At 43.7% G+C, this 26,344-nt stretch overlaps 1 protein-coding gene across 1 annotated transcript in view; it reads right to left on the reverse strand.

Annotated features, from left to right (window-relative positions):
* Positions 1–26,344, reverse strand: part of HECW2 (HECT, C2 and WW domain containing E3 ubiquitin protein ligase 2) — a 227,005-nt gene that overhangs the window by 130,577 nt on the left and 70,084 nt on the right. Inside the window, 2 exon segments of the mRNA XM_044241206.1 lie at positions 2,119–2,213; positions 12,490–12,597. Of these exon segments, the coding sequence (XP_044097141.1) occupies positions 2,119–2,213; positions 12,490–12,597 (203 nt within the window).

A 26,344-nucleotide genomic window follows, 5' to 3' on the forward strand; every position in this document is an offset into this window, starting at 1 on the left:
CAAGTCCTATAACAAGGTGGCCACCATGCCAGAATAGAAACACAGCATCACGAGGTGTCCATGGGGCACAGCCTTCCAGTTTTGGATACAGACCCAATTGTCTCAGCTCGGTCAGACATCTATTGACCACCGATTTCATTAGTCATCCTTCGAACCAAAATATTTGGTTCTGATGGCGGGAGCTGTATCTGGGAAGCTTCTAAGGTTCTATAAAACCCGTCTGAAGCAAATTAATTATCTCCAAACTATCCACAGGCTTTGAGAGAGTGATCTCAATGCAAAATCAATGGAATGAGATCAATGTTCACCAGCCTGTAAGTCCTGCTGTCTTCAATGATACCTGATCACTGAAATTGCTCAAGTCTAAGAAAATCTGAATCCAGAAAACCATGTTTGGAAGCTATCTCATTTCATACAAAGTTAATTTTTCAAAGGTTTTAATATTAAAAAAACTCACTTTTCCAGTTTTATAGTTTTTTAGAAGATTAATTAAAGCATATACCAGTGCTTAGTATGTAACATGGCAGATTTTGTAATCGATAATTGTTATTCTCCTCGTGACCTTCAAAATCTTGTATAGTAAATGTGGATTAGTCTTTTAAATTTTAAACAATGTTTATTACGTGGGAACTCAAATGTAATTCAAATGTGAGAAGAATATTTAAATGCTGGAGATTTTACACATAAGATTCCTACTCTCTTTAACGTTCTTCCCTTCATCTCCACATAAGTAACCCCTGTTCATCCTTCAGATTGTCCTGCAAACACACCTTCTTCCAGGAAGCCCCCGATGGCCTTGATCAAGAGAAATCCTACCATTATATGCTGTCATAGTCCCATTTTACTCCTCCTCATAGTGATTATCACTCAAAGAAACGTAATTTAATTTAACTGCTGTCTCTTGTCCCCACCAGATGTGAGAGAAGGGACTGGGTTTTGGCTTATCCTGCCATCCCTGAGGGTGGGTGCAATGTCTGGTACTTAGCAGGTACCCAGTGAATATCTGTTTGAATGAATACATGAAAAGGAAAGACTTCATGATACCGCCATGCCAGAATAGAAACACAGAGAAACACAGAGATGCAGAGATGACTTTCTGAATTTCAGGGAGTCAACATGGCCCCTTGTCTATTTCCAAAAATGCATGGGTCTATACACACATACATACACACAACACACACGCACAAACACACACGCACACACGGAAACACTTTGTTATGAAGATTCTATATTGTGGTAGTCAATGTTTTTCTCTTAAACATTCATGGCCTGATTTTTATTAATGGCTCATAGAAGCTACAATGCTTTACATAGCTTAGACTCCAAGAATCTCCCCAAACCACCTGAACTCAACCATCCTGGTACAATGAAGTACATCTTACAAGGCTGTTGGATTCCAAAGTCAGTCAGTGGAGTGAAAAAACGACAAAACTGTACAAAGTAATCCTTCGGGAAGTACCATGTTGGAAATGGACATTCTCTCCTTCAAAACGCCAACATAACCAGCTCCCCCAAAACTAAATTCGGTATCTGTTCACTTGAAGACCTGGTGAAGAGACTGACTTCCACTGAGTGGCCATGTCATACCAAAAATGTCTGGTGTCTTCAGGCACTAGAGCCCAGCTCAGCCTGAAGGGATCTGGTGCTCAGACCTCCTGAGGGAACAGCACACGCACGATCCCCATCTTACACTCTTCGGCGTGAAAGTTTGTTGACTGGCAGGCAGAATCACACATGATTAAAACTGTTATTTTTCCCTTTTAGTCGCTGAGCTCACGTATATTAAACTCACTTGAGATTCAATGCCACCATCTCCTCCTAACCAGTCACCTAGATGAAATTTAGACTAAGTTTGATGAGCTACTCACTTGTTTGCTTCCTGAATGGCTTCTCTGAGGAGCTATTTACAGATTGTCACAAATCAAATCAGATTTTTCCACTGATTTATGGATCGAGGTAAGCCAGCCTGTAAATTCTTCCCTTTCCTTAAGTGGGTGCCCATGCTGCTATGCATTTCCTTTTTTCATTGTTCCCCATAACTCTGCCTGGGCTGTGCTGACAAAAATAGAAAGTGGCCCTGGGGACCTCCTGAGGAAGCGGGCAAGGAGGGGCACTCACCATCACAGCCGGGTTCTTCACGGTAATGCAGGGGGTCGTGGCCCGAAGGGCTCCACTGATGCCGTGGTAGTATTTAAAACAGATTTTTATCTCCGCTGCAAATCGATTAGAAAAAAAAAAAAAAAAACAATAATTTAAACATGGAGACAAGTCATTCAGGAATCGCTGAAGAAATGCACCACATCACCTCTCAGAAAATGCTGCTCACGACTCTTGCAGGGATCCTTCCTTTTCTAATCAGAGAGACAAAGGATACCAACTCCTGTCTGGCGTTTTCTAAAAACATCCCAAACAGACGAAGCATAACACGCAAAAACAACACACAAAATAGGTCTAGCGTAGCGCTGAGAATTGAACTCGCCACCTCTGACCCAGGTGGTCCACTGCGCCCCAGACCCTGTGCTTGCCTCAGCTCATGTTGTTAGTTAATCCTCACTTCAACCTCGGGAGGTGGGGATGCCTGTCCCCATTTTACGGAAGAAGTGCTGAGGCTTCCGAAGGTCAAGCAAACAGGAAACATCAGAGTCAGGACTCAAACCCAATCTGTCCCACTCCAAAGCCTTCGCTCCCAACCTCTACGATAGACACAGGCGGCCCCCTTCAGTGGAAATAGCAAAAAGAGCAGTCTAACATAGTGAAGAAGTCATAGACTCTGCAGTGTGAGGGGATCTGTATTTTAATTTTCCAAGTGGCTTCAATGCAGCCACTGCCGGGGATCAAATTCAGGAACCACTGCCATACAGATAGATGGATAGGAATAGACAGACAGACAGACAGACGATAGATATGGATATATACATGGCATACGTCTCTCTCCCCACAGCGGTGCATGTGTCTGTGTGTATGCACGTGTGTGCATGTATATATAGTCTGAGCTTGATAAAACAGCAATGCAAATGCCAATTATTGGTTTAAGAAAGTAATGACAATTTCAAAGACCATGAAGCCAAAACGTGTCAAAGACAGAACCCACAGCCACCAGAATTTCTGTGTGTACAGAGCATCTGCGTCACAGCAGTGTCACTGCAAGGTCTCCTCTTCCCAAGGCGCAGGGTAACACCGCGACGCTGCCGACGGCAGGACACCGGGAAGGGTCCCGGCCCGCGAGGGTGGAGCTCCCCTCTCAGCTGAGCTGCCGGCTTACGAAAGTGGGGCCAACTAGATGTACTTCCCCAAGGGAGCTCAGAGTCCACTGACTCTCCTCCCTGTGCTGAATGGCCTCCTGCAGAGTATTTGGTTTGACTATTTTAAGAGAAAGATAGAATGATTACAGAAAAACCCTCTTTTAGAAATTTATACAGGATTTAAAATACTATATACAAGAATACAATATGATATTCTATTTTCCTATCAATGACGAAATACTACGGCTCAAAAAACTGACTCCATCATGGGGCAGAGTAGTGAGTGTTTCCATCACGTCCGATGCTCGCATGCGGTGGGTCACAAGGTTCTCGGCATCATCAAGCAGGAGATCCTTCCCAGGCACCCACCACAACACGTGCCCAGGGAATCAGAGAGGGGTTCTGTCGAGCAGGTGTTTCATGGTGTATCTGTTAGGCTGAGGATTACAGGCAGGACACGACATAAGAGACAAGCACTAAAAATAAAGGGCCGAGAGGCGGCAGAGTGTAGAGACCACGGAGAGGACGCAGTGGAGTCAGACAGACCTCATGGAACAAACTGGTCTGGACTCAAACTTACAGAGGAGAAAAATGGAGCCGAGCGAGTGAGGAGGGGCGAACGGGAGAGGAGAAGGAGCGTGCTGGGCTTGAGGAACAGCCAGACGACCCGCACGGGAATTCCAGCTTCCCTATGACCTCACCGGCCTGGGAACACCTCTGCAAAGGACCTTCCCAAACGCGAACACAAGCTTTCGGTTATTACTGAAATGGTAACGGCTGCAGAGATCGCAGCGGACCTTCCTCTTCCTCCCCCACTTGCTTTCTTCCGACACCAGCAGCGTGTCTGCCCTAAGAACAAAGCGAAGCACCGGCCCACGCAGAACCAGCCCAGTGGGGAGCCGGCGGTCTGCGCTCTGCGGGCAGAGCTCCTTAGCATCACACTCGGAACGCTGGCCACCAGCCCTCTGCGAATCTGCCCGCAGCGCGCCTCACAGATCAAGTCAATGGTAAGTGAGCGAGCAGCTCGTTTTCCCGTAAAGGGAAGTGCATTTTATAAGACATCGTCTCCTAACTCCCTCTCATTAGGATGCTCTCTCCTCTTTTGTAAGGTGTTAAGAGGCAGCTATGTAATAGACTATGGGACCAAAAAAAAAAAAAAAAAAGTCTTATTTTTGTTTGTAGGATGTGAATAGCCCAGACAGCTTTGCTAGTGAACCCATTCTGGGTATCATTTATTCTTTGCTATAACAAAAAAGTCTCTAGTTATTTGCGCCTGGATTGAAAGGCCCCGGCTCCGCAAGCAGAACACCAGTCCTGCCCCTTAAAAATACAGCAGCACTCTGTGCTGAGGGGGAACGCTCCTCAGCAAATATTAGTTAGTGCTTTCTGAGGTCACTCAAGATTTTACAAAATGGTGTAACTAACCAATGTCCCTTGGAGTGAGAGGGAGGAAAGAGCGCCGCATTCTGATCGATGTACCTCAACCTTTTAGTTGTCCAAAGAGGTAACCTAGAAGATGACTCAAGATGGGTAGAAAAGGGGAGCTGGGCTCATGCTTCCACTTAAGCTAAAAATTGTAACCACTAACTGCAGAGGAAAACAGAAAGCTACTTCCGAGAAAGGGATCCAGCACAGGGAAAAGTGAGCAGGTGAATGATGACGGGCACCAGAGAAGGGAGGAGCCCGCCCCCCAACCCCCGCCCCGCAGGGCCGGCCAGCCCCAGGCACGGGCAGGGCAGGTGCAGGACTGAGGGGCAACGAACAACCCAATCCCCCGAGAACGGGCACTCCACAACCCCATGCGGCAGCCGAGGTCTCCTCGTATTGGCCTCAGATTATGGAAACAGGTCTACGTGTGCCTGTGTCTGTGTGCGTGCGCATATTCCTTCAGACTAGAAAAAGCAAGAGTATTTTCTCTCCCCAAAATCCACTTATTAAAAGCATGTTGCCTCAGAGGGCAGCAGGCAGGAGAAGGTGAGGCCTCCCCCATAGCCCATGAGGACTATCATTGGTTGGGCCCACTCTAGCCTCGGAAGGAAGGAAGGACGGACCCCCCAAATGGCATCTTCCTCTCTCACAGGTCCCTCCTGAAGCCAGTCATGAATTATGGAAGTATATTTTTGTGCCTTTCGGGAATCTTCAGGATACTTTCATTTATAGAGTTCCTACAATAGAGATTTGGCAGCCCCTATTTAAATGGTGACAAGACATAAAAGCCCCTTTATTTTTCAATGTTTAACTTACTAATTTCCATAAACACAAATGAAGACATCTCCCAGAGCACCAGCACGTCAGCTCCATCCCCTCACAGACCGGAGGCTGATCCTGACACGTTACCTCAGGCTTGTTTTGTGCGGAGGGGAGGTCAGGGAGGTGGAAGGAATGTCAAGTAGTGTTTAGAAATATAACCATGCTCCTAAGTAAAGGGGTTTCTATAACTGTGATAATGACATTGCATTTTAAAAGCAATCATCTTGTTTCTGGGTTTGCATCTGAGTAAGACATCTCCAGATAGATCAAGTGAGACTGGTAAAATGGTTGTGTTCAGAGAGGGCCACTGAGGACCGGGGCATGAAGTTGAGGAGATACTCACTTTCACCGTTTGTACCTTTAAACACTACCTATACTCTTTTCATACACTACGTATTCAAAAGTAATTTTTTAAAAGTAATCTCAACTCAACTACATTAACTCTGGGCATCAATATAAAACTCCACCTCAAGCCCTCTGAAATGTTTCCACAGGCGATGCCCTGTAAGGAATGGTTCTGTTTCAAAGACTAGGAATTCGCACATCACCTTAAATAGCTACAAGATTCACTTAGGCAGTCACTAATAGTATGTCCCTATTCAGAAAGTCTGTATATTTCCCAAGTTTCTAGAAGTCGAATATTTTGAACCACAAGATGGATGAAATGGAAATGTCCTTCCCTCAAGAATTTTTATTTAAAAAGAAAAATCCTGAGGGGTACCTGGGTGGTTCAGTCGGTTAAGCGTCTGCCTTCAGCTCATGACCCCAGGGTCCTGGGATGGCGCCCCACATCGGGCTCCCTGCTCAGTGGGAAGCCTGCTTCTCCCTCTCTCTCTGCCGCTCACCCCATTTGTGCTCTCTCATGCTCTCAAATAAATAAATAAATAAATAAGATCTTAAAAAAAGAATAATCTTTTTTTTTTAAATCAAGCTAACTGCAATTTATTCTAAAATATGATTTTAACTATTGCCTTAAATGCTTTTATTATAGTCTTCATATCCTGATTCCTGTTCTTAAGATCTTTTATTCAGAGTTCACAAACTGGAAAAAGTAAAACATTCTAATCCTCATGGTTTTGAGGAAATCTGCCCATGTTTCCAGTGACAGGTGAACTTACCATTTATATGTTCCTACAAGTCATCTTCTTTTAACAAGGGCCAACAGGGCCTGAGCGGCCAAGCCCTCCTCTGCTAAAGCTCAGATACATAAACATGAAAATCAAAGACAGACAATATCAGTGTGGATGTAGCAGAAACCTAATAGGATTAGAGAATGAACAGAATCCCAAAACTAAAGTATGAGAGTGGAAAATAAATAGCACCAAATCTCCATCTAAGGGACCAAAGGTCATTCTGATGTTGGTGGGGAGGGGCTTGGGAATGGATATGTTTAAAGCAAAGACTCTGACGGTACAAAGAAGAGGCCCAGGCCACCTGCCCTCCCCCCGACCCACCTAAAGCCACCATAAAGGTTCTGTTTTGGCAAGGCACTGCAATCTCCAATCGGAGACAAGGCTCTTACGGACGCAAGCCACTTACATCTCTGATGGCCCGTTTCCAACTCCAGCCTACTTCCCAGGACTGAGATAGGCAAGATACGTGAAAACACTTGATCATATATTATCAATTTCCTGATATTATCCTCAATGATCACAAAGCAGTTTAGCACAGAGCAGTGAGTTTTACTATTTCCAAGTTCATTCATCGATCCGGGATTTGGGGAGCTCCTAGAAGAGCCATGTCCATGTGACACAAGGTTGGCACTTAATATCTCGCGATGTCTGGGGAGAGACAGACGGACAGATGAATGGAAGGAATGAAGGAACGACAAAAGCGGGTCTGGATGAATGAATAAATGAATGACCGTCGTCTGTGTAAGACTATCGACCAACAGGGACAGCAGAGCATGACGGGACAACTTACAAACCTCTTAGATTTCCAAACTCAAGATGCAGTTTGCAGTTTGCCCCCCGCCCCCGCAATTCTTTTTAAGTTCCATCCTGCAAAGATGACCCATTCGGTTTCAGCAAGCTCATCCGAGGACTCTTTGACAGTCTTATGAAAAAGTAGGTGCAGAGGAAGCTGATCCTCCCATCCAGCGCCTGGGAAGGTCATCTGCCCCAAATTAAACCCGTCTTTGTCCTTCAAATTCATTTAAGTAGGCCCTGTAATAATAGAAGTCTGGGCAGCCTGCCTCCTCTGGGGCTTTATCTAGACAAACTAAAGCCATCTTTACATTCAGAAATAGCTTAGACAGCGCTCAAATCAAGGTTTGCCCATGAACTTAGGTCAATGTTCACAGAATTTTATTTTGCCTGAACTTCTGATGAGCTAAAGATAAATTTTCTTTCTGAAGATGAGAGCAAAAGTTTTTAAATGTCCTAAGTTTTCAAGATCAGAGACTGAAAATATAGAAGCTCTCTAACTGCCCCCCACCCCCTACCCCGCAATTCTTTTTAAGTTCCATGCCATCAGATCCCAAGGCTTAAGCAAAACTTCATTATGCTGGGAAGTCCCCTTAGGTCTGCTATAGCCAGATATGGGGTAAAAAAGTGATGTGTAAAAGACACAGACTATACTATGAAGAATACACCTGAGCTTTTTTTTTTTTTCCAATTTATTTATTTTCAGAAAAACATTATTCATTATTTTTTCACCATACCCAGTGCTCCATGCAAGCCATGCCCTCTATAATACCCACCACCTGGTACCCCAACCTCCCACACCCCCGCCACTTCAAACCCCTCAGACTGTTTTTCAGAGTCCATAGTCTCTCATGGTTCACCTCCCTTTCCAATTTACCCAAATTCCCTACTCCTCTCTAACGCCCCTTGTCCTCCATGCTATTTGTTATGCTCCACAAATAAGTGAAACCATATGATAATTGATTCTCTCTGCTTGACTTATTTCACTCAGCATAATCTCTTCCAGTCCCGTCCATGTTGCTACAAAAGTTAGGTATTCATCCTTTCTGATGGAGGCATAATACTCCCAGTGATCAAAAACCAAAAAACAAGAGCCCAGGACCTGACGGATTCCCTGGGGAATTCTACCAAACCTTCAAAGAAGAAATAACACCTATTCTCCTGAAGCTGTTTCAAAAAATTGAAGCAGAAGGAAAACTTCCAGACTCTTTCTATGAAGCCAGCATTACCCTGATCCCCAAACCAGGCAAGGACCCTACCAAAAAGGAGAATTTCAGACCAATATCCCTGATGAATATGGATGCTAAGATTCTCAACAAGATCCTAGCCAACAGGATCCAACAGCACATTAAAAAGATTATCCACCATGATCAGGTGGGATTCATCCCTAGGCTACAAGGATGGTTCAACATTCGCAAATCAATCAGTGTGATACAACAAATTAATATGAGAAGAGAGAAGAACCACATGGTCCTCTAAATTGATGCAGAAAAAGCATTTGACAAAATCCAACATCCGTTCCTGATTAAAACGCTTCAAAGTATAGGGATAGAGGGAACATTCCTGAACCTCATCAAATCTATCTATGAAAGACCCACAGCAAATATCATCCTCAATGGGAAAAAGCTTGCAGCCTTCCCATTGAGATCAGGAACAAGACAAGGATGCCCACTTTCACCACTCTTGTTCAACATAGTATTAGAAGTCCTAGCAACAGCAATCAGACAACAGAGAGAAATAAAAGGTATCCAAATTGGTAATGAAGAAGTCAAACTCTCTCTCTTCGCAGATGACATGATTCTTTATATGGAAAACCCAAAAGACTCCACCCCCAAACTACTAGAACTCATATAGCAATTCAGCAACGTGGCAGGATACAAAGTCAATGTGCAGAAATCAGTGGCTTTCTTATACACTAACAATGAAAATACAGAAAGGGAAATTAGAGAATCGATTCCATTTACTATAGCACCAAGAACCATAAGATACCTGGGAATAAACCTAACCAAAGAGGTAAAGGATCTGTACTTGAGGAACTACAGGACACTCATGAAAGAAATTGAAGAAGACACAAATAGATGGAAGACCATTCCATGCTCTTGGATCGGAAGAATAAACATTGTTAAAATGCCTATACTGCCTAGAGCAATCTATACTTTTAATGCCATTCCGATCAAAATTCCACCGGCATTCTTCAAAGAGCTGGAGCAAATAATCCTAAAATTTGTATGGAATCAGAAGAGACCCCGAATCGCTAAGGAAATGTTGAAAAACAAAAATAAAGCTGGCGGCATCACCTTACCTGATTTCAAGCTTTATTACAAAGCTGTGATCACCAAGACAGCATGATACTGGCATAAAAACAGACACATAGACCCGTGGAACAGAGTAGAGAGCCCAGATATGGACCCTCTGCTCTATGGTCAATTAATCTTTGACAAAATAGGAAAAAATATACAGTGGAAAAAAGACAGTCTCTTCAATAAATGGTGCTGGGAAAACTGGACAGCTATCTGTAGAAGAATGAAACTCGACCATTCTCTTACACTGTACACAAAGATCAACTCAAAATGGATAAAAGACCTCAACGTGAGACAGGAATCCATCAGAATCCTAGAGGAGAACATAGGCAGTAATCTCTTCGATATCAGCCACAGCAACTTCTTTCAAGACACCTGAGCTTTTTACATTGAAAGGATAGGGATGTGTGTTGGAGGGCCCTCACTTTGAGTAAAGAAGATAAACTTTACTCTGAAGCCAAATCTTTCCGTAATTCTCACTCACTGTCTTGGATTTCAATGAACACGACTTTTCTCAGTCCTTAAAAAAAAAAAAAAAAAATTACCGCACATTTCCAGTTTTACATTCATGATACACAATATCTCCAATTTTGTGTGTGCGGAATTAAGGTGGAATTGAAAGGAGAAAATAACAACAACAACAACAACAAAACCCTACTCTTATTCCCAATTCCTAGCTTCAATGTCAAGGTTATTTCTTTTAAATACTAGAGCAAGCTATAAAGAAAAACATTCATCCAGACAGAGATATTAGCACATCCTGATCAGCCAGGACATGACAAATCTCTAAAGCTTTTGGGAGGAGAAATAAAATCAACCACGGCAAGTGGGATCCTCTGCAAATAGGGTTTCTCGCACATCGTGTTCCAACAGAGCCGTACGTGATGCTGACTCTTCCCAGGTTGTTCTCCGGAGCCCCACGGCGTGAACCGGCGCAGCCTATCCACAGGTGATCACTCCTAGCGGTCCGGCGCTTTGGAGACAACAAGAAGGCTGCTTTACCTTTCCCCCTGAAGTTCAGCTGGCAAAATTTCTCAGCTCTATCAGTCTCTTAAATCCTGGGATCCTTTCAAAGGAGGAATGGCCTTGAATGAAAATAACCCATTCCATGTTCTCCCACATTCTTTTATCACTTATTTCTCTCATTAGTGGATGACGATGCCAGCACTGGGCCAAATGTGGGAAAGTAAAGAAAAGTAGAAATGAGCCAGGAAAACAAATGACCCATAATCTGACCTCCTAGGAAACAACCCATGTTCACATTTTGGCAAATCTCCTTTCAGATTTTTTCCTATGGGCCAAGATATTCGTTAGACTTGTGTCGTATCTGTCTGCTTTTTTGCGCCCTTGTTTGCTGATACATCGTGAGCATTCTCCCTTAAAAACTGCAGTCCCCTTAAGGTTTCAAGAGAGACTCCAGCCAGCTACTGAACTACGAAAAAAAAAGACAGTCCTTTGGGGAGAGAAGCATGATTAGAAAAAGTTAGGAAATGCTGACCTACCACTAAGGATGTGGAAGAAATTATCTGATGTCTTTAATGGCAATTCAAAGTGACAGATGTTCATCTTTGAAAATAACTTTTTATACTCCAGAAATTTATATACTTCAATAAAAATAAACTTATAGGGGCACCTGGGTGGCTCAGTGGGTTAAAGCTTCTGCCTTCGGCTCAGGTCATGATCCCAGAGTCCTGGGAACGAGCCCCGCATCGGGCTTTCTGCTAGGCAGGGAGCCTGCTTCCCTTCCTCTCTCTCTGCCTCTCTCTCTGCCTACTTGTGATCTCTCTCTCTCTGTCAAATAAATAAATAAAATCTTTAAAAAAAATACACTTATAGCAGGTTCTCATTTAATCAAATCTTACTTTGTATTTTAAGGTTTAATATGTACCATCCTTCAGTACTAATATCTATACACACACTCACCTATATTAAATCTCTTAAATTCTTACATGAACTAAACAACTCAGGAGAATTTTAAAATAGCCCATTTTTCTACATTAATGAAGAATTCTCCAAATGTGAAAGTTCATTTCAACCAACCAGTAAATCACATATTCATTCACACTTCTATCTGTTCCACAAAAACATATGTACTATGTTCTCAATAGTATTAGTGGCAAATATAAGTACTCCCCTTCACCCTAAATAAGAGGGAAGAAGATATTCCTGTGAACCATATATTATGTAGAAGCATTTGTCTTTATCAAAAAATACATCATCAAGTCAACTGGGTTATGGCTGAGTTACCGGCAGCCAATTTCTGGTTCTTAAAAATGACCTTGACTCTCCCACCTCCTTGTAAAGACCAGGACCCAAACACAGTGGTTACTGCTGCTGGGGGAAATGAGAACCAAGTATTCTATAGGCCAATAAAATTCTTAAATTAACTGAAATCTTGAATTATTCCTTTTGCTTTTTGAAATTAATACAATAAATATTAATTAAAAATGTAGATACAGGGTATATAAAATACGTAAAGTATTAAAATAAATAATAGAATAAATACATGCTTTATATACTACGCATTCACAAGGTACATGTAATGTGCACATGTATACACACACACATATTTACACACGCTTTTTAAAAATATGTGAACATCCTCTAACGAGCATTTCCTAAAACAATATATTTCCCAGTTTGAAGACACATGGCATAAATATGTAAATTGGAGCCAAAAACGTTCATAATAAATTCAGAAAAGACCCCCTAGGTTTCCAGGTATTTATGGAATGTTCCGTAACAAACTTCTATTTCTCGTTTAGTACTTACGTTCCATGAAATAGGGCCCAGGCTCAATTCTCCACACAATTTGCCCTTTTTGGGTTCCAGTCACACCCCTGTTTTTAGAATCCCAGAAGTTGGCTGGAGAATTCTCATCTGGAAAAACCAAAAAAACACTTTTCAGCTTAATTACAACCTATGTGTCCTTCCTTAGCTCCAAGACTAATGCAAGTTCTAAAATAAAGGACAGAAGAGATAAAGGGGGAAGTATTCACAGGCAGTATGATGAGGAACCAGCTCCCTGCCCTGCATTTCTGCACTTGCATTGATACAGGAGGACCGGGGCAGGGTGGAAGGAGGTTGGCATTTCTGGGCTTGGCCAGGTCAATGAATGTCCCCAAAACACGAAACTGGAAAGAACAAAGGGTATGACCACTGCAGGGTCAGTGGTCAGCTGACAGATAAGAAAGGAGTTGGGTGCGCTCCCATCTACAAAATCCTAGATAAAAAGACACGAAGAGCAAAGCTGGGAGACCCTAATAGAACTCCAAATGGAATTTTAAAAGGGGGGACCTTAAGCTGTGAAAATGAGTGAAGACACAGTACAGGTTTGCCATGAACAGTGTTCAGGAGGCACCAACCAAATCATCATGTCTGCTAGGATAACCTTTCACAAAAGGCCAAAGGCGTAAACCTTGAACAATACAAAAAAAGAAGAAAGGGTTTAGGCATTTGTTGGGACAGATGACAGTGACCTGAAGAGCAGGACTATAACAGCACTTCCTAAGCGTTCTGACCTCCCAGCACACAGAAAACAGTAATATTTGTAGAGCGCATTGACACACGAAAGAGACGCTAGTAACGTAAAACGGAAGGCAGGGATGTTCTGGGGGCTGCAGGCTTTCCCCCACCACCCCAAGGGCTGAAGTTCACATTCTATCATTTGCCCGCATCACACTAGTTTGACGCTCTGTCCCAGGGTCTAGAATAGAAAATATAACCAAAAAGCCCATTCAGAGTTTGATAGGTACATGGAAATGTGTACAGTGACACTAGTTCTTAAAGTCATACATACTTCACTTGTCTCCCCAAACCCATTTCGCAGGAGGGAAGGTGAAGGACACGCTTTCCCAGAGAGCTGGGACCAGCTAGACATGGAGTCAGAGGGACACTGGAAAACAGGAAACACGGAGAACAAGTCCCAAGCTCAAGGGAATCGTCCTGAGAAGAAAAACCTCCTCCCGCCCTTTGTTTTTTCATGCTTCTGGAGCACGAAAGAAATGGAAAGTGGACCAGAGCGAGGGGTCAGATAGCCCAGCCCTGAGGGGTTTCTGTCTGGGGCTGTGTGGGAGCCCACGACCTCCAGCACAGGGATAAGCCGAGACGCTCTGAGAGCCATGGTCCTCCCCGCCTTTGGCACTGAGCACACTGTCGTCAACAATTCTTCTGGTGAAAGACCAAGAAGGGGCCACTGTTCTTTCTAGGAATGGGAAGGCATGACACACTCTTGCAGTCCCCTCCCCCCCAAACAAGCAACACGAGGCCGATCATCCATTCCTCCTCCGAACAGCACAGCAATGCTGAGATTTAAAAGGCGGTCACCGAAAACTGGTTGTGATAGATGTCGTGGGGCTCCTCGGGGCAGATCCCGACCACTGCCCTCCACTGAGCTTCCTCCTCGCCAAATGAAACCCCAGTTTTACCCAAGGCAGCAGTGTTCCCAGTTAAAGACACGCACCTCACCAGAATGCCTTGCAGCGAAGGGTGGCACGTGGCATAGCTCTGGCCCGTGCCATGGCCATGAAGTCTACTGGGTGGGACTTCCAGGAAAGCTATTATTTTCCTGAGTTAAAAAGGGCAGACTCAATAACCCTTTTTGCTCTTCCCTCCCCTCTGTTCTTGGATGAGAGCCACATGCTAAGGATGGCAGAGCAAGAAGCCAGAAGTAACCATAACAAGTCCTTCAGCTCTGCACCACGTGCCCTCAGGCTTCTTGCTACCTGGCAACAGTACACTGCTAGCTGGTTAAGCCACTGTAGATAGGTTACTCTACCTGCATCTTCACACAATTCCTAACAGATACACCCACCACCCTAAACACCCATCAGTGATGCAGACTCATCGTGCCTGACTTGACCCAGAATCCCCACAACAGCATCACTGCTTTGGTCTAGAGCGCAAAGATACTGGCTACGCATCTAAAAGAGAGTTCACTGGGAGGAGCTGCTTGGCTGGAGAGAGAGACTCTCCTGTTTTTGCAAATAAATATACTTTTTTCAGCTACTGTCACTTGGAAGGCACAAAAAGCTGGGCCCTGCAAGGAACAGACTACAGGAACAGGGACTAGAAGGTGTCCAGCCAACCAAAATGCTTTTTTATTTTTTAAAACGTGTCTATACACACAGCAAATTTTCTGAAAATATTATTGTGAAAATTTCCTCTTGAGACCTCAGGAAAGAGGAGGCAGCATTACGTCTTGTTTTAAGGAGCAAGCGCCAGGATCCCAGGGATACCAAGCCGTGGTAGTGAAACCGCCCTCGCTAATGTGACCTCACTGCAGGAGGTTGGCACTTTCGGGGTTACTGACCTTTTCTCCCAACGCCATCGGCTAAGCCAAACGAAGGACACGCTCCTGACAGAGTGAGCCTGAGGCTCTGCACTCCCCTTACCTGTTTCCTGGAAAAGAACTTTGACAGACAATCAGCGCTGGCATCTCTTGTCCCAGGAAGGGCCACTAAGAAAACTCTTTCCTTGGCAGCCACACCCACTTCAAGGCAGAAATTCTGCCCCGTGTGAAGTAGGAATTAAGGGGGAGCAGTGATGGGTGCTTGTCTCGAAGAGCCTGTTCCAAGAAACGGATCAGACTTGTGCATTCAAGGTACCCACCAGCTCTTGTGGGTTGGGACAAGCCATGTATCTTAGACTTTAATTCCCCGCACTGGTTTATAGGTCACGTAGACAACTCCATTTGGTTAAATTCATGATATTAAAAAAAAAAAGATATTAAAAAAAAAGAGGAGTTGAAACAAAATGTTGAAAATGTACTGTGGGTATTCAGGCTCAGCTGGAATTCCAACGCCCCATAAAGATGAGAAATGGGTCAGAATTGGGACGAGCGAGCTCACAGCGGAAGTGTGGTGGGTCTGTTCCGATTCAAAATGCCACAGCAGGGGACCCACCCTGTCAATCTCCATGGGGAAGATCTTATTCTGCACCAAGCATGGTGGCTGTCACACAGCAGATACCCAAGCTCGTTAATAGTCTGGTTATTCTAGGCTGAAATTTTTCTCTGATGAGATGATGTTTCTGATCATTCATGATCACCGACAGAGACAAGGCCCTCTGCCAATGAGTGGCACTGACACTTCATTGAAAATATCAAGTCCGTATAAATAAGCCAGCTTAGGAGCACAGAGCACAAATGATTTCGATGGGATTATCACGGCCTCCTCGGCCACTATAGCTCCTACTGCCGCAAACTGCACAATTCTGGCCAGCCCTGGTCACACCACGTCAAGATCAGCGCGTATGACTCACTGCCTTCCTTTGTTTCAAGACTAATTTTAATTGGTCTCTCAGAGTAAAATTTTCTTCATTAAGTAGGTTAACTAACACCTTTGTTTAGGTTGCAGTCAATTCTAGTCTGGACCCAGAACACCTTTCCTGTGACAGCATTCCTACGCTGAGATCTATTTTTCATGGTTATCTGAGAACAGAATGTTTTTTTCCCAGACTGCATGAGTTGTTTTTCTTTCCCCTCATCTAACATGCATATTAGGTTATTTGGTCTTTTTTAAATGTCCCAATTCCAAAGAAGAAAAAGAATGGAATTTAAAATGGCGTACCAACCAGAGGGTACTAAACCCCCCACAACTATAATGTACATATAATTATAAATCTATTTCTTCCTCCACTGAATGAACGTTGTGATAGATCAAAGAAATCTTGTTGGCTTTTAAAACCAATCATCAGTTGTTGCATGTGTACCTGGCTACTTCCTTTTCCCATTTCTCTTAACAACTAGTCAAATCTGTCCCACGGTCCTCACATCCTGTAGCTCATTTCCATGCTCTGGTGTGGAGCGGGTAACATTCAAAACATGTAGAACGTTAGGTCTCATCTCTCTAATATCTTTTCTGTATCCATACCTTCAGCTTCCCTTCTTGCCCAGGGTTCTACCCCATTATGGAGGAGGCTTTGACCCAATCCCCTCTTCCAATCACCTTAATTTTGAGTTTCTTCCTTTCAACCTAAAAATATGTCTGCTTCTATAAGGCACACTTAACTGGTTTTGTTTTTGCTCTTTGAACATTCCCTTTTTCACTCCCTTTTCCATTCTCATTCTTATTTCTCCTCCTACTAGGATTAAAGTATCTGTTTTCCAATTGAAAAAGTCTTATTTGGGGGGCACCTAGGTGGCTCAGTTGGCTAAGCATCTGCCTTCGGCTCAGGTCATGATCTCAGGGCCCTGGGATCGAGCCCCACATAGCACTGGGCTCCTTGAGTAGTGGGGAGCCTGCTTCTTTCCCTCTCCCTCTGCGGCTCCCCCTGCGAGTGGTCTCTCTCATTCTTTGTGTCAGATAAATAAATAAAATCTTTTAAAAAAGTCTTATTTTCTAAGAGCACATATTCTAGATACTTGGGTAACTTTCAAGTTGGAATATAATTATAAGAAAGAAACACTGAAGATGTTTAATTCATGTACCTAAATACCTTTTCTAAATCTAATTTTGTTTGGTATGGTTTATATAAAGCTTGTCCACTCATATGTCTTTTTTGTTCTCTTACAAGTCTGGTTGGCAGTACATTTTCTCTAAATAGAAAAGCAAAGTACACACACACAAAAGCCCTAAAAATCCTTTTGATATAATTGTATACCTGTTTATGAATATTATGGGAACGTGATAAAAGAAACCTTGAAAATCTTCCCTCCTGCCTATTTTAGCAGCCCATGACACTTTTGCAGAGTGATTTCATCTACTGTTTTTTCTAATTACTCTTTAGAGCTATTTCCATTTATTCTGTTATGAATACTGGAATTAATTGTTAAGTCTGTTTCTCCAAGGGAGAAACAAATAAAGTGTTTGGACCCAGAAAACAAAGACGTAGAGATAGAAGATGACATCACACACAAATCTCTTAACTATAGAATAGCTATTGGCTCAGATAATTTTCGCAGAACTAATTAATTAGGTCAGAAACAGAACCCCTTTCCTTAATTAAAATCACATTATCTTTAGGAGGAACATGGTGGAGACTTAAAAAGAAAATCTCTATATAAGCAAATTTACCAACATGTTGGGCACACTCAGTAGGAAACAATCATCACTGGCCACTCTTCCCTTTAGCTAACTGATTCCCCCCCAGTCAAGACTGCCCACCTCCACTGCTCACGATGAACATCCTGAAGCTCTTAGATTCCTGGGCTGCTCTTCCAGACAGTTTGGTCCAATAGGTTTGAGTTAGGACGCAGGCGTCTGGATATCAGCTAACACCCCGTGGAGCGGATTCCAATAGAGATACTCCTACAAAGGCCACGCATGGAAAACCTGTTCTGCAGTTATTTGCAGGGATACTGAGCAATCACAGAAATGCTTTGGGCCCTGTTCATTGCTAACAACTGTCCTTCTCATTTGTTAGCTTGTTCAGCCTGCCACAGAGGAGATGGGACATCTCTTTCAAACTCGGGGGTGCATGGCCTTGAATCAGCACGTGTGTGCCCACTCCTCCATGTGAGGGCAGCGAAAAGCACTCGCTGACTGCCTACTGCAGAAGAGAAGGAGCACCCACTTCCTGCCATCAGGAGTTCCCAGTGTGGGGGCTGGGGGGCGACTGGAACAGAGGCACAATGCAACGTTAGAGTGCGTGACCAGGCCGTGCGAACTTTCTGCAGTGTGAAAGAGGGACAGCACGGGACAATCAGCACTCCCTGTGACTGTGTGTAGTTCACAGGGCTCGGGATCCATCAGGTTTGATGTATCCTGGGAGGCACACGGAGATATCCTTTGGGAGATCTACACCCTTAAGCCAGTCATTAAGGTGTTTTGGGCACTCCTTTGCTTCGTGTTCTGCAAACATACTGCGTTACCAAGGGGGCTCATTTTTTAGTTCTACGAATGGTCATCGGAAGCAATAAACAAGTGGCCATATTTAGAGCTGAATATTCAGCTGTAAAAGTTAGTGTTGTTGCCTGGGCCCCAGGATGTTATCTTTTTCATCTTTGGAAAAGTACAATTAATTATATTAACATACAACATGACTGTAAAGAATAATTAAAATAATGAATTCTCTCCTCAAATGCCACAGAAAGCTAAAATAATATAAGCAGAAAGGCTTACTCTTTTTTTTTTTTTAAGATTTTATTTATTTATTTGACAGACAGAGATCACAAGGAGGCAGAGAGGCAGGCAGAGAAAGAGGGGGAAGCAGGCTCCCTGCCAAGCAGAGAGTCTGATGCGGGGCTCAATCCCAGGCCCCTGGGATCATGACCTGAGCCGAAGACAGAGGCCCAACCCACTGAGCCATCCAGGTACCCCAGAAAGGCTTATTCTTTAAAACTCTTCTTTCCCCATAATATTTCACATGCAGAGATCACCATGAAAATTACCTTTAAAAGATTGTTCTTCCTGTACATGATTTCTGGATTCCAGAAAATGTCCTCTGAACAAGCCCTTAAGATAATAAGAAAATGTACAGGAGACGTGACCGGATATCTCAAACATATCCAAACATAATTTGGATTTGCAAATGTTTCTATGTCCCTGTTAATATTTCCAAAATCTCCATAGAGTGGTAGAGATAAAATAGGAACAAATATATACGTATATATATTTGAGATATATACATACAAATAGAATAATATATGTAATATATATTATATATTTTTTGGAATATATATATAAATGTATATATTCAAAGCCTTCACTCTTCTATCAATCAATCAAGGGGAGTTAAGAAATGAGAAAGTTTTCAAGAAAGATGCCATGTGACAGATTGTGCCAGAAAGATGAAAAATGATGCTTGCAAATTTTCTTTTGCTTTAAAGTAATTCCTCCCCACATTTCCTCACAAATGTCATAAACATTAAAGTTGTTTCAAATTACCTTTTGGAAACAAATCAAATGTAACTATGTCCTGAGACTGGATCAGGGAGGGGCCTGGTGTATTCTGGCTGTACTCAAAAATTAGATGCCCTGAGATTTGGGATTTGGAGAGCACTGGACTAAACTACAATTTGAATCAAAAGTATCTTTGTAGACCTAGACAAAGAGCACAACTTCACAGGGACTGTGTGACTGTTTTTAATAATTTTCTAAAAGTTTTTGCCAATTCTCTACAAGTATGTGCCAGGCAGGTTATGGAATCCTGCTACAGTGGGACAGAGAAACTCTGACAATGATTTTGGGATCTGAACTACATTGCAAGGGAGAGTGATTCTTTACCAGGGATTGGGCCACACAGAATACCAATCTTATGAAGTACTGTGAGAATTCAGTAACAGCCTTCCTCATGAATTTGCAAAGGTGACATTAGTTTTAATCCAGTCTCCCTCGAGCCCAATTCCTGACACCGATGCTCCCTCTTGTTCCTAGAGATTACGATCCTGATACCACAACCACCAGCTGAGACATACCCACTAATGACTATGGCTTGGTTCTAACTTAAAGAGCTATTTTCCTATAAATACCAGAAAGAACTGCTGATAATAATGTGCCAGAGAAGGGAGAAAAAGGCACATCACAGGACAAAAAAGCAACAGAGGTGGAGAAGAGCTGATGGCTAGGCGGCCGGGTCTGGCCCTGGGGTACATGTGCCGGGGAAGGCACACATGTCCTTGCCCTCACATGGAGGAGTGGGCACACACGTGCTGATTCAAGGCCATGCACCCCCGAGTTTGAAAGAGATGTCCCATCTCCTCTGTGGCAGGCCATCGACCAGGGGTGGTGGAGCCCATCCTGGAGAATGGGAAATCTTTCATTAGATCCACACTGGGTGACTCAGAGCCACGTCCTAAGCACCCACCACCCCGAGGGGCCTCCTGAGCATTCACACCTGCAGCCATACATACGTACACCCAGCAGAGGCAGGATGGACCGCTAAGCAAATTCCTATATAAAATACTCGATCCCAAGCTACTTGATTAAACACTCATTTTGACAAGGGAGGAAACCACCAACAGATCAGTGAGAAGCAATACTTGAACTCATGTTGGCCAATACCTCCTGAGAGTTTCAGTCACGGCCCAGAATACCAGATAGTGAAGAGCAGCTCAGAGTTGGTGTCAAGGTCAGGCACTGCTCTATGTCTCTGTCCCTATGGATTCGTTGACACCCGTAACCATCCTCTGAGGGAGGCACCACTATCAGATTCTCAACGATGGGGATAAGACACAGAGAAGTTGGGAAATCCGTCCAAGATCCTGAAACTGGCCTGTGCAGAGTGAGCCCAGACGCCGCGCTCCTAGAGGCTCTCGCACACCTTCCATCTAGCACGCTGTGGAGGGTCTGGGTTCCATGCTGGGGATGAGGAAAGGTCACTGGGAGACTTAAAGCATGTAAGTAACATGATCCACGTTTAAAAAAAAAATCCCTCTGGCTGCCATGTGCAGAGTAGACTTTCGAAGGGCAAGAGAAGACAGCCCACAATGCGTCGCGCCCAGGCCCAGCACCAAGCGCCAGAGCCATAACCCAAACGTGACCCTCTCCTTCCATCTCCATCTCTCCTGCGCGCGCAGAGCTGCGGCAGCTATAAAAAGCCTTGGTGCAGAAGGCTGTGAGTCCATTCCAGACTCTCCAGTCCAGCGACACCACCAGATGACTAGATGACTCATCCACCTCTAAGCTCTCTCCAAGTCCAGCCACCAGCCTGAATTTCACTCTCTAAGCCCACCATGCTCTTCCTGTCCCTCTCTTTAACCAAACAACTCCCGAAAGTCCAACTTTCCCACACCCAACCTTCATCAGTCAAAATAGAAAGCTCAGATTCTCCGTCACTTAGTAACTCAATAAAACCCTTAATGCAATGTATTAAATATATCCCTGGCATTCAACCAACATGAGCTTCCTATTCACCAACAGAAGTATGCTTTATGTTTTAGGTACAAATCATTTATTACAGGTACCAAGAGAGTCATACACCACTTCATAATGACGTTGCCAGTCAGCCGCAACGAGGTGATGGTAAGATCCCAGAACTGTGAGAAACAGCAGACCTGGGTTTAATTCCATCTCTCTGATTTACTGGACCCATAACCTTGGGGAAGTCTTAAAACTGCATAGACTCCATTTTTTTAATCTACAAAATGATAACAGCACTTAGCTCTGAAAGCTGTAAGGGGTACTAGGTACAATACTTGAACATGGCACATACCAGGAGCAACATATGTGAGGTTTAAAAAATTTTTAGTCCATTTCTTCCTTCTTTCATAGAAATAGAAAGTTACATTTTTCTTTTCATACTCAAAAGCACAGTTCCTCAACCTCATTTCCTTAATTTTTACTTTTTAAATTTCTTTTAAGGAAATTCATTTTATCCTAATTTCTCATAAACATTTATCAATTAAAACAAAAGCATGCTAACTCATATGTTTCTGGAGACTGCTTTCTTCCTTAATCTGGATGCCGAACAAGCAGAAGTGCAGTCCATATGTACAATGACAGGACATGACGCTATTTCACATGTAACACAGGCTCTCGCACAGAGTAGATGGATCTGTGCAGTTCTTGAGTGGAAGGTCACTCAAAGACTAAAATTCTGTCAATGACCTTTAAGCTCAGCCTAATAAAGAATAAGCAGAGAGCCCCTTGTGCGCCTACACAATGAAACTTGTATTGGGAATACCGTGTTTAACTAGGAAATCTCTGTTGTGGCACTACGTGTGTTAAAAGTTGCCAGGAATGGAATCCTGCTACAATGGGGTTCAGTTTAAAGTTCAGCATAAAAGCATCCTTCAGTGGGGGGTAAGTCACACCTTTGATCTTAATGAGCTCTTACAGCAAGGATCAGGAACTATAACAGCTAACTTGATTGAAAGAGGGAGGTTATGCTCATCGAAGTGAACCATTATTAGAGCTTATTAGAGCTAATCCAAACTCAATCTGAAAATATTAGTTGGAAGTATGGGAGAGCAACCTTTCTGGAACATTCATTGCTACTAACACTAAAGAATAATTCTGTAGATGTGCCTACTTTATCCACACTGGCTTGATCAGAAGGTGAACCACTTTCCCAGAGTTAGCATACTCACCTGAATCCTTACTAAACCAATAAGTTACTTTTCATTAAACTAAGCAAGCATTTATCTGTGTTTCCAAATGAGGGCACTACTGGTTCTGTCCAGTACATTATAGCAATGATAGCGTCCTTAGCTCTTGGGCACTAAATGCCAGCTGTGTGTTAAATGACAGACAGCGTGCTATATGAAAGACAGACAGACAGACAGACAGCAACATCCCACCCACCTTGAGAACCACTGATTGGCATTTTGTACCCAAAAAGTAATTTTTTTTCATTGAAAAAGGATTAGAATAGAACTGAAATTTTGCCCTGGATTCATCCTGTCTTTTGAACAATTAGAGCAGATTTCAAAGGTCTGCAGAAAGCTGGGTCAGTTTACTACAACTGCCACAAGAAAACCTTAACAAAAACATGATTTTATTCTAAAATTAAAGTTTTACTGAAAGAGTGTCGTTAAATCAACAGTTTCTAAGATGCGAGGGTCTTGCGAACAGTTGTCCATATACACATTACATTACAAATAAATAGGCTATAACATTCATGACAGAAGAGCTTTAAAATCTGACAAAACACCAAAACATTATTATCCAGAGGCAGATTACCTGTCATAAAATCTATTTAGACTCAAATGACATTTTGAGAAATATTATTGTAGGTAGGACCTGTACTTAACATCGTAGTAAAGTACTTTATCTGAAACCAGGAAACTGAGCAAAGGGACTACATATTTATTTGTAAAAGTTTAAAATCTTTTAAAGATTTTTATTTATTTATTTATTTGACAGAAAGCGAGGGAGAGAGAGCAGAACAAATGAGAGAGAACATGGCGGGGGTGTGGAGGGGCAGAGCAAGAGGGAGAAGCCGACTCCTCACTGCCTCAGGGCTTGATCCCAGGAGCCTGAGATCATGACCTGACCCAAACGCAGATGCTTAACTGACTGAGCCACCCAAGTGCCCCTTTTTGCGAAAGTTTTAAATGTTTTAATTCCTGCACTAATGACATGGAGTTGTCAAATGATTAAATGGGATAAGCACACCACATTGGTGGTAATAACGGTCCTGATCAAGCTGGGGGGGGCCACATTTAAGAATGTTTCAAAGAGAAAGGTAGAGAGAACTCTAAATCCCACACAGGTGGACTCAGAAATCCGGTGAGGGGAGAACTCATTTCACAGAACTTTCTAGTATCTTACCTCATATAATCCCAAGGAATTTCTCTCTGCCTTTGCCAGGGTTGAATCCATAATCATTTCAAACCAGATTTAGGAAGCAGCAAGAAACATGTTCCATTCTCCTTAAAATCATGTCCCCGGCCTGCCCACTTGACGATTTCATTCATAGAAGCGACCAGAACTGAAGTCAGGCGGGTTCTGGATCCTAACGTGGCTTGGAGAGCTCTGCGGGCCTACCTCACTGATGTTCCTGCTTCTCTTCCTCTTTCCCAAGTGCTAGAAATGAAATCCTAAGCGGGATATGAGCAGACCTTTCCTAGGAGACTCCTGTCCAGCTAAATAAACACTGAGAACCACTCCTACTTTTCCTCAAGACTGTCAGGCATCCTAAATGAAAAAAACACAACCTATCAGTGTCCCTTAGGCTGAGGCAGTCATGGCCACACCCTGTAAAGGGTACAGGATGCAATCGCCCCATCCTCCCCTCGGCTTCCTTCCTGTGCTTTTTTCCCATTGGGAAAATTCCAAAGAATGAGTTATATGTACACACACACACACTCATATGGACTGAGCTGATGTCAACAAACTGTTATCACAGAGAAGGGAATTTTCTGTCTGACTTACTAAGAATAGAGTGGCCATCATCTGGAAACGCTAATGTACTATTATGATTAATCGGAGGGAGCATTCATTTAGTTACCGAAAGAGGCTTATAGCATTCTAACTAATCCAGAATGAAATCTGTGGACTTGGGATTTCAAACTGTGAAAATCGACTAAAACTTTCTGAAACATTATCTAGCTTTAATGAAAATCCAAAACTGTGCTTATCAATCCTGAAGTTATTCTCAGATGTTATGTTTTAAAGATTTTATTTATTTATTTGTGTGTGAGAGAGAGCAAGAATAAGCGGGCGGAGCAGTAGGCAGAGGAAGAAGCAGGCTCCCCGCTGAGCAAGGAACCCGATGTTTTCACTCAGGGATCATGACCTGAGCCACGGGCAGACACCCAACCCACTGAGCCACCCAGATGTTCCTCAGATGTCATTTTTTAAAAGGTTTTATTTATTTATTTGACAGAGATCACAAGCAGGCAGAGAGGCAGGCAGAGAGAGAAGAGGAAGCAGGCTCCCCGCTGAGCAGAGAGCCTGACACAGGGCTCGATCTCAGGACCCCAGGACCACAACCCGAGCTGAAGGCAGAGGCCCACCCCACTGAGCCACCCAGACGCCCCCCTCAGATGCCATTTTTAATGCAAAAATGGATGAAAAACCTCAATCTAGTTAGCTATGCTTTTGTCTCATCCCAGGAACAGGGTATAGCGGAAGAATTTCCAGATGAGACGCGTTGTTCTTTAATGGGAGAGGGGCCCGTGACGCCGATCCGCCCAGGGCAGTCGTCACAATCATTAAGTGTTAGTTGACTGGGTGAATGCTTTCAAAGGCTACAAGACCATATCCTTCCAGCAAACGTCCAGGAAAGCGGGATAAAATATCCTCATCGGTCACAAGTTTTGTTGTGCACTGAGAGAGAGTGGGTTCAAACTCTGTGCCACACTTAGTGGATACAATCTTCTCTCTGCCGTGTCTTTAATCCAGACATAGTTTGCCATAAAGCCCCAATGGGCCACGGAGCTTGGGGCTGATTCTACAGTAGACCTCAAGGACACGGCAAGCCTGGCAGTCCGGAGTCACCACTGGGCTCTTCCGACACGTCAAGGCTGCCCAAGCTTGGGACACGCCACTGCGGAGTCTTGGGTGCACGCGAGCGAACAGTGAGAACAAGGGCAGACTGCCCACCGGCTACCAGGGACACGTCACACACGGTTTTGAAACAGTCTCATGAACAGCCCTGTGCTCCGAGGCTGAGGTCAATAGTGTTATCAGGCCTGTGTTACGGATCAGGAAACCGAGGCCCACGGGGAGGAGGTGGTAATGAGCGGCCGGGATTTAACAAACGGGGTCCTACCTGAAGGCACCCAAGCCTGAGCTCTTTTACAACACGCTGCCTTTCTCAGATAACATTCCAGAAAATGCCAGCAACCTCACGAACTCGGCTCGGTCACCGAAAGGAGGTGAGGATAAAGAAATCTAGAAAGGATGAATTCATTTCCTTTTATTGTCATCGAAGGTGACTAGAGCCTTTGAACGACGGACTTCTCAACAAGGTCAGTGTCTCTGCTTTCCTCCCCAGCCGGGAGTGCACAAGCTTAAATGTTTGCTTATTTCCTAGTTATGGGCCAACAAACTCTCCACGGGGCTAAAGAGAAGCTTGTTGCTGCTCCCAGCACTCCGGATCCCCAAGCCAGGTTTCTTTCCCTTCCAAATACTGTACCATTTGCCAGATGGGCCACCGCAACTGAACTAGGTTCTGGTCTATCCATGTGTCACCGATGTTCACATGCGTCAAACAGTCTATTGTCCTATGTAAAGGAAACCTGTGTCCCCACAGCACAAGCCATTGTCAGAAGGGAACTAGATTTCCAAGTTGATCTAGA

Source organism: Neovison vison, chromosome 3 (genome assembly GCF_020171115.1).
Source record: "Neovison vison isolate M4711 chromosome 3, ASM_NN_V1, whole genome shotgun sequence".
Classification (NCBI taxonomy): Eukaryota; Metazoa; Chordata; class Mammalia; order Carnivora; family Mustelidae; genus Neogale; species Neogale vison.